This window comes from Puma concolor, chromosome F2 (assembly GCF_028749965.1).
Source record: "Puma concolor isolate L17-30 chromosome F2, mPumCon1.1.hap2, whole genome shotgun sequence".
Lineage (NCBI taxonomy): Eukaryota > Metazoa > Chordata > Mammalia > Carnivora > Felidae > Puma > Puma concolor.
In genome coordinates this window covers 63,177,957-63,190,911 of record NC_141684.1, presented here as the reverse complement: position 1 = coordinate 63,190,911, position 12,955 = coordinate 63,177,957, and the positions used below count along the sequence as shown (strand labels likewise).

At 34.6% G+C, this 12,955-nt stretch overlaps 1 protein-coding gene across 2 annotated transcripts in view; it reads left to right on the top strand.

Moving 5' to 3' along the window:
* XKR9 (XK related 9) overlaps positions 1-12,955 on the top strand; it is a 39,344-nt gene that overhangs the window by 8,355 nt on the left and 18,034 nt on the right. For both annotated transcript variants that reach the window (XM_086695682.1, XM_025922916.2), the window contains one exon: positions 327-861. In XM_086695682.1, the coding sequence (XP_086551808.1) occupies positions 590-861 (272 nt within the window). In that variant the 5' untranslated portion in view covers positions 327-589. The remainder of the gene's footprint in view (positions 1-326; positions 862-12,955) is intronic.

Below are 12,955 nucleotides of genomic sequence, written 5' to 3'. Positions count from 1 at the left end.
GCTGTGTAATGTTGCATTTTGTGAATCTACCATTAGTTACCAATTCCTTATGTTGCCACATTTAGATCATTTCTAGTTTTTTGCCACTTTAGATAGACAAGTGATAAATATTTTTGTTAGTAGGTTATGGTTTTTAAAAGGTAAGTAGTCTGACAGGAAGTTGTCAACTAATAAGTTTATTTCTGAGGCTTTACTTTACCAAAGCTATTATAAGAACTGTATGTAGTGGTAATATGTTGTTTTTAGAAAAAGTACATGTTTGATAAAGTCATGGACTAATATTATACTCAAGATTTTTAGAATCTTTTATGTATCTTTCATTTTAGGTGTTGTCATCTGTAATGAAGATCATTGAGAAAACTGAATGAAGACTTTTAACATTGGATCTGGATAGGAGGTTTAGAAAAGAAAATTAAAATTAGTCACTTTAGTTTTAGTGTTCCAATCTCATAATATTTATTCTTTCTTCTGAATAAATTCAGGGAACAGAAACTAAAATTCATTGCTATCCTAATGGACACAAATATTTGTTCTTTGTGTGTGTGTGAGAGAGAAAAAAGTAGCTAACCAAGAGCTATAGTGATTCATAATGAAATACACTAAATTGAATTTTATGATGTCAGTTCTTGGCATTGTAATCTATATAACTGATTTAATTGTGGACATCTGGGTGTCTGTCAGGTTTTTCCATGAAGGACAATATGTTTTTGGTATTTTAACAGTAAGCTTTATGTTCTTTGGAACACTTGTGGTTCAGTGTTTTAGTTATTCTTGGTTCAAGGCTGATTTAAAAAAAGCAGGCCAAGAAAGTCAGCATTGTTTTCTTCTACTTCATTGCTTGCAAGGAGGAGTTTTTACAAGGTGAGCATACACTTTTGATCATTAACACTATTTTTCCTTCATCCAAATAAAAACTATGTTTCTGTGTTTGGGTAGTGAAATGTACAAAGATCCCCTATTTGCATGTAGCACAAAGGTTACTTGCTCCTTAGTATCAGTGCTTATATGAGTCATTGCTGTACTGTTAGAATTTTCCAGGTTCATTAATAGAATGTTTTAATTTACCTAATTAAGTTATTTTTTCTGATATGTATTCACTTAATATAGGAGGGAAATGACTCTTTTCTGTGCCTTGTGAATCTTTTATCTTCTATTTTATATTCTAAGCCTGATAACGTAAATATAGATTATCACTTGCAACTCTGATAGAGCACTTAATTTTTCAAGTTACTTATGCCACTGATTTAACTAAATGAAATTTTTACTGCAATAATGCAGTAGCCATGTGCAGAACTAAAAACAACCTTAAGAATCATCTTGTTCAAAACCTTATTTTATAGTTAAAGAAACTAGGATCCAAATAGTCCTGAGAATTCTGTGATTTTCTGTATGTCTAATTTCATCTGACATTTTCATTATTATATTAAGGAATTTAATTATGTTAAAAGCAATATATATATTCTAGGTAAAGAGAAAAATTAAAGACAAATATTAAGATGATAGGATTAATTGTTTTGTTACAGTTAGATTTTGAATTTGGGCTATTTTAATAACCATCTATCTTGAGAGATATTTTAGTGGCTCTAGAAATCTAGTGAGTAGTTATTTTGTCTCTGCATATTATATTTTCTTGGGTTTCCATTGTTGCTATTCAGAAATTAAATGCCAGTCTTTTCTAAAGTTTTGCCACATTTCCTTCTGGGATTCCAAGAAAATATAAATTAGACCTCACACTATCTAACGTGAGTGTTACATGTTAGATGTTTTCAATTTTTATTTTCTGACTCTCTGTGGTACATTCTGTGAATTTTTTTCATAACTCTTTAAAAAATTTCACTAGTACTTTGTTTTGCTGTGGGCAAAATGTTATTACATCCAACCACTGAGTTTCAAATTTTGACTATTATAATTTTTATATTTGGAAACTCTATTTGGTTCTTTTCAAGTCTGCTCTGTTACTTTTTATAATTTCCTTAGTTGTTTCATTTATAATTGCAATGTCTGAAGCCTTTTCAGGTTTGTTCCAACTGGTTCTGCTTCTGCTATCGAGTACTCATATTGCCTTGTTTTCCTGTGTACCTGGTGTCAATGATCATGTTCCGGTCATTGCTCTTGAAAAAATTATTTGTGGGGCCTTCACCAAGCCCTCTGTAGAGGCTTTGAGTTTATTCTTAGGAGATGCCTAAAAGGTCTATCAGATGGGATCTACATTTAAATTCTTAGCTTGAGGTTCCTTGGTCTTACTTAGGTAATGCATAACTGGTATATGACTCTGTTCCAGGAAAGTCTGTGTCAACAATAAATATACTGATCAGTTTTTAAACAAATCAGCTTATTAAGGTATAATTTTACATATGATAAGATGCGCATATACCTATATAAAAGGCATCTTAAGAGTTTTGAGTCATTTAGTCTTCTAGTCCATGAACAAGGTTTTTCTGTCCATTTATTTAAACTTTTGAAAATTTCCTTAAACAAAGTTTTGTGGTTTTTTTCATGTATAGGTCTTTTTTTAAAGTTTATTTATTTTGAGAGAGAGAGAGAGAAAGAGAGAGAAAGAGCATGTGTAAGAGGTAGGGGAGCAGAGAGAGAGGGAGGGAGAGAATCTCAAGCAGATTCTGCACTGTCGGTGCACAGCCCTATGTAGGGCTTGATCTCATGAACCACGAGATCATGACCTGAGTAGAAATCAAGAGTCTAACACTCAACAGTCTGAGCTACCAGGTGTCCTTAATGTATAGGTCTTATATATGCTTTGTTATAGTTATCCCTAATTATTTCATTTTTTTGGATGCTATTATAAGTGCTATTTATTTTTAATTTTAATTTCCAATTTTTTATTGCTGATATATAAAAGTATAGTTTTTATTTTTTAAATGGATTTTAAAAAACTGAAGTATAGTTTATATATTAGTTTCAGATGTACAACACAGTAATTCAACTATTATATATGTTACAAAATGCTCACCAGGATAAGTGTGGTTACCATCTGTCACCACACAAAGTTATTATATTATTGACTACATATCCTATGCTGTACTTTTTTATCCTCATTTATTTTATAACTGGAGGTTTGTACCTCTTACTCCCCTTCACCTATTTTGCTTATCCTCTCATTCCCTGCTTCTGGTAACTGCCAGTCTGTATTTATGAGTCTGTTTCTGTTTGTCTTGTTTTGATTTTTAGATTCCACAGATAAGTGAAATCATATGATATTTGTCTTTCTCTGACTTATTTCACTCAGCATAATGCCTTCAAGGTCCATCCATGTTGTTGCACATGGCAAGAGCTCATTCTTTTATGGCTGAGTAATACTCCATTGTGGGAGTGCCTGGGTGGTTCAGTCGGTTAACTGCCAGACTCCTGATTTTGCCTTAGGTCATGACTCACGGTTCTTGAGATCGAGCCCTGTGTTGGGCTCTGCACTGAAAGCATGGAGCCTGCTTGGTATTCTCTCTCTCCCTCTCTGCCCCTTCCCCACTTCTGCACACGTGCACATGCACTCTCTCTCAAAATAAATAAATATTAAAAAAATACTCTGTTGTGAATATACTACATCATCCTTATCCATTCATCTATTGATAGATACTTTGGTTGCTTCCGTATCTTGGTTATTGTAAATTATGCTGAAGTACACATAGGAGTACATATATCTTTTTGAATTAGTATTTTTGGGGGGGTAAATGTGGAAGTGAAATTATTGGATTGTACAGGATTTCTATTTTTAATATTTTGAGGAAACTATGTTGTTTTCCATAGTGGATGTACCAATGTATATTCCCACCAATAATGCATGAGGGTTTGCTTTTCTCTACCTCCTTGCCAACACTTATTTTATGTCTTTTTGATACTAGTCATTCTGATTGGTGTGAGGTGATATCTCATTGTGGGTTTTGATTTGATTTCCCTGATAATTGGTGATGTCGAGCATGTTTTCATGTGTCTGTATGTCTTTTTTGGAAAAAAATATCTCTTCAGGTTGTCTGCCGATTTTTTTATCAGATCATTGTGGGTTTTTGGTGTTGAGTTGTATGAGTTCTTTACATATTTTGAATATTAACCCCTTGTCAGATATATCATTTGCAAATATGATAGGTTACCTTTTTTTGTTGTTGATGGTTTCCTTTGTTTTGTAAAATCTTTTTAGTTTGATGCAGTCCCAGTAGTTTATTTTTGCTTTTGTTTCCCTTGCCTGTGGAGACAGATCCAGAAAAATGTGGCTAAGGCTGATGTCAAGAGTTTACTGCTTGTGTTTTCCTTTAAAAGTTTTATGGTTTTAGGTATTACATTTGGGTCTTTAAACCATTTTGAGTTTATTGTTGTGTTAAAAAGTGGTCCGGTTTCATTCTTTTGCTTGTAGCTGTACAGTTTTCACAGCACCATTTATTAAGGAGACTGTCTTTTTCCCATTGTATATTCTTGCTTAGTTTTTGTGGATTAATTGACATACAAGCATGGGTTTATTGCTGGACATTATTCTATTCATCGATTTATGTGTCTTTTTTTTTTTTTGGTGCCAATACCATACTGTATTTTTAAAAAATGTTTATTTTTGAGAGAGAAAGCATGAGCGGGATAAAGGCAGAGAGAGAGGGGGGCAGAGGATCTGAAAACGGGCTCTGTGCTGACAGCAGAGAGCCTGATGTGGGGCTTAAACTCATGAACTATGAGATCATGACCTGAGCTGAACTCAGAGGCTTAACCGACAGAGCCACCCGGGTGCCCCAATACCATACTATTTTGATTACTATAGTTTTGCAGTATAGTTTGAGATCTGGGATTATGACACCTCCAGCTTTGTTCTTTCTTAAGATTGCTTTGGTTTTTCAGGATCTTTTGTGTTTCCATACAATTTTAGGATTATTCATTTTAGTTTTGTGAAAAGTACTGTTGGTATTTTGATAGGGTATTTTGTGTTGAATCTTTAGATTACTAGAGTAATATGAACATTTTGACAATATTTGTTTTTCCAATCCACAAGCATGGTATATTTTCTCACTTGTTGTGTTTTCTTCAGTGTCTTACAGTTTTTAGTGTACAGGTTAAATTCACTTCCTTGGCTAAATTTATTCCTAGGTATTTTATTCTTTTTTAATTTTTTTTAATGTTTATTCATTTTTGAGAGACAGAGAGAGACAGAGCATGAGCAGGGAAGGGGCAGAGAGAGGGAGACACAGAATCCAAAGCAGGCTCCAGGCTCTGAGCTGTCAGCACAGAGCCTAACGTGGGGCTTGAACTCACGAACTGCGAGATCATGACCTGAGCTGAAGTCGGATGCTCAACCGACTGAACCACCCAGGCACCCCCCTAGGTATTTTATTCTTTTTGATGCATTTGTAAATGGGATTTTTCTTTCTTTCTGCCAGTTAGTTGTTTGTGTGTAGAAACACAACACATTTCTGTATGTTGATTTTGTATCCTGCAACTTTACTGAATTCGTTTATCAATTCGAATAGTTTTTTGGTGGAGTCTTTAGGGTTTTTATATATAGTATCATGTCATCTACAAATAGTGACAGTTTAACTTTTTTCTTACCAATCTGGATGCCTTTTATTTCCTTTTTTGCTGTGGCTAGGACTTCTAGTAATAGGTTGAATAAAAATAATGAGAGTGGACATCTTGTCTTGTTCCTAATCTTAGACGAAAGCTCACAGGTTTTCACCAATGAGTATGATATTGGCTTTGGGTTTGTCATACATGGTTTTTATTATGTTGAGGTATGTTCCCTCCAAGCCCAATTTGTTAGAGTTTTTATCATGAATGGATGTTGTGCTTTGTCGGATGTTTTTCTGCATCTCTTGAGATGATCATGATTTTTATCCTTCGTTCTTGTTTTTTATAATGATCTTCTACCCTATGACTTTGATAGGGTCACTTATTAGTTCTAATAGCTTTTTTTGTAGACATTTACTAGTTACAGTAACTCTTTTGTAGACTCCTTAGGAATTTTTTTTAGGAATTTTTTACATAGGGAAGCATGCCGTTTCGAAAGAAACCATATTGTCTTGATTACCGTAGCTTTATAATACTTCTTTATGTCATGTATGCTTTTCACTCCTTTAGAGTAGACTTTACTTTTTTAGAGCAGTTTTAGGTTCAAAGAAAAATTGAGTAGAAAGTAAAGTTCTCATATATCCCCTAATCCCCCATCAACAGCTTTCTATACTAGCAACATTCCTTACCAGAATGTTACATTTGTTACAATTGATGAACTTATATTAACACATTATCATCACCCAAAGTCCATAGTTTACACTGGAGTTTATTCTTGGTGTTGTACATTCTGTGGGTTTTGACAAATGTATAATGACACGTATCCACCATATAGTATCATATGTAATAGTTTCACTGCCCTAAAAATCCTCTGGGCTCTGTCATCCCTACTGCCTCCCTAACCCCTGGCAACTACTGATCTCTTTACTGTCTTCCAGTTCTTTCCCAGAACATTATACAGTTAGAATCATGAAGTATGTAGCCTTTCAGATTGGCTTCCTTCCCTCAGCAATAGGCATTTAACATTCTTTTGTATCTCTTCATTTCTTTTAGCACTAAATGATATTCCTTTGTCTGAATGTATCACAGATTATTTATCCATTTACCCAAGGAAGGATATCTTAGTTGTTTCCAAGTTTTGGGAGTTATGAATAAAGTTACTGTGAGTATTCATGTATAGGTTTTGTATGGACATAAATCTTCACTAATTTGATACATACCAAGGAACTGGTATGTATTGCTGGATCATATGGTAAGAGTAAGTTTTTGTTTTTTTTTAACAGAGTATGTGTGTGTGTTTTTAAAGTTTATTTATTTTGAGAGAGAGAAAAAAATGAGTGGGGGAGGGGCAGAGAGAGGAAGAGACAAAATCCTATGCAGGTTCCATGTCATCAGTGCAGAGCCTGACATGGGGCTTAAAATCAAAAACTGTGAGATCATGACCTTAGCTGAGATCAAGAGTCAGACGCTCAGCTGACTGAGCCACCCAGGTGCTCTAAGTATGTTTAATTTGGTAAGAAAATGCCAGACTATTTCCCAAAGTGGCTGTACCATTTTCTGTTCCCACCAGCAGTGACTGAAAGTTTGTATTGCTCCACATTCTTGCCAGTATTTGATGTCAGTATTCTGGATTTTGGCCGTTCTAATAGATGGGTAGTGGTACCTCATTTTAACTTGCATTTACCTAATAACATATGATATGGAGCATGTTTTCATATGCTTGCTTGCTATCTATGTATCTTCTCAAGTGAGGTATCTATTCAGGTTTTTGCCCATTTTTTTAATCAGGTCATTTTTTTATTGTTGAGCTTTAAGAGTTCTTTATATATTTTGAATAACAGTTGTTTATCATATGTATTTTACAATTATTTTCTCCCAATCTTTAGCATGTCTTCTCATTCTCTTGACATATCTTTACTTTCAATCTGTATGTGTCTTTATGTCAAAACTGTGTTTCTTCTAGACAATGTATAGTTGGGTCTTGAAGTTATATATTCATTATGTTTTTTTTCAAAATTGTTTTGTCTATTTTAGGGCCTTTGTATTTCTACATAAATTTGAATCAGTTTTCCAGCTATTATAATTGGCATTGTCTTTAAAATGTCATTTTTCAATTATTTGTTTCCACTGAGTAGAAATACAACTGACCTTTTTTTTAACTTAATCTCCTGAGAACTTGCTGAACTCACATAGTCTATTTTTTGTTTGTTTGGTTTCTTGGTATTTTCTGTGTTAATCATCATGTCATTTACAAATAGGAATAGTTTGATTTCCTTTTTAAAAATGCTTATTCCTTTTATTTATCTTTTGTATTGCATCATTCTCTGTCTAGGTCTTCCAGTAAAATATTGAATAGAAGTGATGACAGTGACATTCTTGGTTTGTTTCTGATCTCAGGGATAAAGTGTTGCATGTTTTGCCGTTAAGTTTGGTGTTAGCTGTAAGGTTTTCATAGCTGCCCTTTATCGGATTAAAGAGATTTCATTCTCTTTTAATAATCTTGAGAGATTTATTTTTATGGATTGATGTTTAATTTTGTCAAATATTTTTTTGTACCTGTTGAGATCATATGGTTTTTCATTAATTCATTTTTCATTGATTGATTTAAGGCTATTAAACCAACTTTGCATTCCTGGGACAGACCCTAATCGATCTTGATTTTTTTAATACATTGCTGAATTTCATTTGCAAATATTTCATCAAGCATTTTTGTGTCCATGCTTATAAGGGATATTTGTTTTACAACAAATTGTTTTACAATTTTCTTTTTCTTTTTTGGTGGGGGGGTGGGGGAGGGAGAGTGTGCACATGTGTGCAAGTGGGGCAGAGGGAGGAGGGTGAGAGAGAATCTGATTTAGGGCTTGATCTTACAACTGTGAGATCATGACCTGAGCCAAAAATCAAGAGTCAGATACTTAAGTGACTGAGCCCCCCAGGTGCCCTACAATTTTCCTTTAATGTCATTGGCGGATTTTATTTTTTGTTATTTAGTTAAAAAAATGTTTATTTACTTAGAGAGAGGGAGGGAAGGAGGATGGCAGGGGCAGAGAGAGGGGGAGAGAGAGAATTCTAAGCAGGTTCCACGCTGTCAGTGCAGAGCTGGACTCAGGGCTGGATCTCCTGACTTAAGCCAAAATCAGGCTTAACTGAGCCAACCAGGCACCCCTCACTGGCAGGTTGTAGATAGTTTTATGCTAGCCTCATAACCCAAGTTGGAAAGTGTTCCTTCTTTGTTTATTTTCTGAAGGAGTTAGTATAAGGCTGGTGCTATTTCTTCCATAAATGTTTGAAAAAATGTATTGGATGGAGTTAATGGATGGAGTAGATTTTTTAGAACAATTAGATTCATTCAGATTTTCTGTTTGATCGTTTGTCAGTGTTAGTAAGTTGTGTTTTTCAGGAAATTTTTCTGTTTCATCAGAGTTGTTCAGTTTATTGGTGTAAACTTGCTCCTAATATTCCCTTATTGTAGTTTTGCTCTCTATAGGCTCTTTAGTGCTATCACCTTTTCTATTCCTGATATTGGCATTTTGTGTTCTTTACCTCTCCCCACCCCACAGCAGTCTTGTTTGAAGTTTATCAGTGTCTAATGTCTTTTTAAAGAACCAAGTTTTGACTTTGTTTTTTCTATGTTTGTCTCTTACTTATTTTATTGATTTTTGCTTTTATCTTTATTGTTCTTTCTATGTGTTTAGGGCTTTTTTTCCCCTATTTTTGTAGTTCATTTCTATGAAAACCTATATCATTACTATTAACCCTTTCTTTTTTCTAATAAAAGTAATTAAGCTATAAAGATTTTCCAAACCTTTGAATTAGCTGTTTTCCAGACATTTTGATAGTTTGTGCTTTTATTATCAATCAGTTGAAAAACTGCTTTCCATGTGACTTCATCTTTTACCCAAATCTTAGGCTGTATTTAAAGAATTTTTCAGGTATTCAGGTGTTCTGTAGATATTTTAATATTGATTTCTAATTAATTCCATTATTATCAGCTAACATACTTTTGACATTTCAATCTTTTGAAATTTATTTTGGTTTGTTTTACTGTCCTACATATGGTCCATCGTTATGATTTCATGTGTACTTGAAACATATGTGTTCTGTTGTTGTTAGTTGTAGTATTCTATAAATGAAATTTAGTAAATGTAGTTGATAGTATCACATAGAAATTCTACATTCTTAATGATTTCTTGCTTTGTCGTTAGGTGTGTTGGGAGAACTGGGTAGCCATTTGGGGGAAAAAAGCATATGTGAATTATAATTAGATTGGACCTTCATATAAAAGTCAGGCTTAGCCCATAACCTAGCATGGCACATGGTCTTGAAAAGGGTTTAGCTTGTTCAGTGATAAAGGTGAACTCTTTAGAAGTAGCTTGATAGAAACATACAGGTGGGTATTGGGAGAATTTTAAAATGTTGCAGTTTATGTCTTCAGCCTCCCAGTCTTTTATGTGAGAAAATATGTGTTCTAATTCCTGCTAGACAGAAGAACATATGAAAGGATAAATTGGAAGACTTTTGTTTCCAGGGTAGCACTACTCCCTACCCCTCCAAATCCAAACCACAAGGATAAGAAAAGAGGTGTTTTTGTCTGTATGCCATGTAAAGACCACAGATTGTAGAAATATACCAGACTAGAGGAGGAAACAATAGGAAGTATATGCAGCATTAGAACAGTAAAGTTTTGATTAACTTTAGAGTAGGGATAATTTAAGATTGCATGTTATGGATTATATTCTAGGTAAGTTATCAAACACCAGGATAGATTCCAATTAAATAAATAGTTACTGTAAAAAAGCAAAAAAAAAAAAAGGTGCTATAAGAAAACATGGGAGAATTTCTTTATAGCCTTGGAGTCAGAACTTTCTAACCATAACTCACCCATAAGCCATAAAATTATAGGTTTGACCTATAAAAATGCATGTCAATAAACAAAAACAAAAATTCCCCAAGTCAACAAAAACAAAAGCAAAGCAAGAAGAAAAGGCAACATTAACAGGGAAGAAAAATATTTGCAGCTTATAACAGACAAAGTGCTAGTCTTCTAATATTAAAAAAAAATTTTTTTTAACATTTATTCATTTTTGAGAGACAGAGACAGAACATGAGCGGGAAAGAGGCAGAGAGAGGGAGACACAGAATCTGAAGCAGGCTCCAGGCTGTGAGATGTCAGCACAGAGCCCAATGCAGGGCTCGAACTCACACACTGTGAGATCATGACCTGAGCCGAAGTCGGTCGCTCAACCAACCGAGCCACCCAGGCGTCCTAGTCTTCTAATATTTAAAGAGCTTGTGAAGTAAAAAGTAAAAGAAAAATATAATAGAAATAGAATAAGAAAATGGGAATTTTATTTTTTTTATTCATTTTTTTCATTTTTTAAAATTACATCCAAGTTAGTTAGCATATAGTGCAACAATGATTTCAGGAGTACATTCCTTGATGCCCCTTACCCATTTAGCCCATAACCCCTCCAGCAACCCTCTGTTTGTTCTCTATATTTAAGAGTCTCTTATGTTTTGTCCCCCTCCCTGTTTTTATATTATTTTTCCTTCCCTTCCCTTCCCTTATGTTCATCTATTTTGTCTCTTAAAGTCCTCATGTGAACGAAGTCATATGGTATTTGTCTTTCTCTGACTAATTGCACATAGTTGCATATGGCAAGATTTCATTCTTTTTGATTGCTGAGTAATACTCTACTGCATGTATATATATATATATGTATATGCCACATCTTCTTTATCCATTCATTCGTCAGTGGACATTTGGGCTCTTTCCTTACTTTGGCTATTGTCGATAGCACTGTTATAAACATTGGGATGCATGTGCCTCTTTGAAACAGCACGCCTGTATCCCTTAGATAAATACCTAGTAGTGCAATTGCTGGGTTGTAGGGTAGTTCTATTTTTAGTTTTTTTGAGGGACTTCCATATTGTTTTCTAGAGTGGCTAGATCAGTTTGCATTCCTACCAGCAGTACAAAAGAGATCTTCATTTTCCACATCCTCGCCAACATCTGTTGTTGCCTGAGTTGTTAATGCTAGCCATTCTGACAGGTGTGAGGTGGTATCTCATTGTAGTTTTAATTTGTATTTCCCTGATGATGAATGATGTTGAGTATTTTTCATGTGTTGGTTGGCCATATGGATGTCTTCTTTGGAGAAGTGTCTGTTCATGTCTTTTGCCCATTTCTTCACTGGATCTTTTTTTTTTTTTTTTTTTTTGAGTGTTGAGTTTGAGAAGTTCTTTATAGATTTTGGATACTAACCCTTTATCTGGTATGTTGTTTGCCAGTATCCTTTCCCATTCCGTCAGTTGCCTTTTAGTTTTGCTGCTTGTTTCCTTCACTGTGCAGAAGCTTTTTATTTTGGTGAGGTCCCAGTAGTTCATTTTTGCTTTTGTTTCCCTTGCCTCTGGAGACGTGTTGAGTAAGAAGTTGCTGTGGCTGAGGTCAAAGAGGTTTTTGCCTGCTTTCTCCTTGAGGATTTTGATGGCTTCCTGTGTTACATTTAGGTCTTTCATCCATTTGAGTTTATTTTTGTGTATGGTGTAAGAAAGTGGTCCGGGTTCATTTTTCTGCATGTCGCTGTCCAGTTTTCCCAGCACCACTTGCTGAAGAGACTGTCTTTATTCCATTGGATATTCTTTCCTGCTTTGTCAAAGATTAGTTGGCCATACGTTTGTGGGCCCATTTCTGGGTTCTCTGTTCTGTTCCATTGATCTGAGTGTCTGTTTTTGTGCCAGTACCATACTATCTTGATGACTACAGCTTTGTGATAAGCTTGATGTATGGAATTATGATGCCTCCAGCTTTGATTTTCTTTTTCAGGATTGCTTTGGCTATTCAAGGTCTTTTGTGTTTCCATACAAATTTCAGGATTGTTCTAGCTCTGTGAAGAATGTGAAGAATGCTGGTGTTATTTTGATAGGGATTGCATTGAATATGTAGATTGCTTTGGGTAGTTTTGACATTTTAATGATGTTTGTTCTTCCTATCCAGGAGCATGGAATCTTTTTCCATTTTTTTTGTGTCCTCTTCAGTTTCTTTCATAAGCTTTCTATAGTTTTCAATTTATAGGTTTTTCACCTTTTTGGTTAGGTTTATTCCTCGGTATTTTATGGTTTTTGGTGCAATTGTAAATGGGATCAATTCCTTGATTTCCCTTTCTGCTGCTTCATTATTGGTGTATAGAAATGCAATCAATTTCTGTGCATTGATTTTATATCCTGCAACTTTGCTGAATTCATGCATCAGTTCTAGCAGTTTTTTGGTGGAATCTTTTGGGTTTTCCACATAGAGTTTCATGTCGTCTGCAAAGAGTGAAAGTTTGACTTCCTCCTTGTCGTTTTTGATGACTTTTATTCCTTTGTGTTGTCTGATTGCTGGGGCTAGGACTTCCAATACTATGTTGAATAACAGTGGCAAGAGTTGACATCCCTGTTATGTTCCTGACCTCAAGGGAAA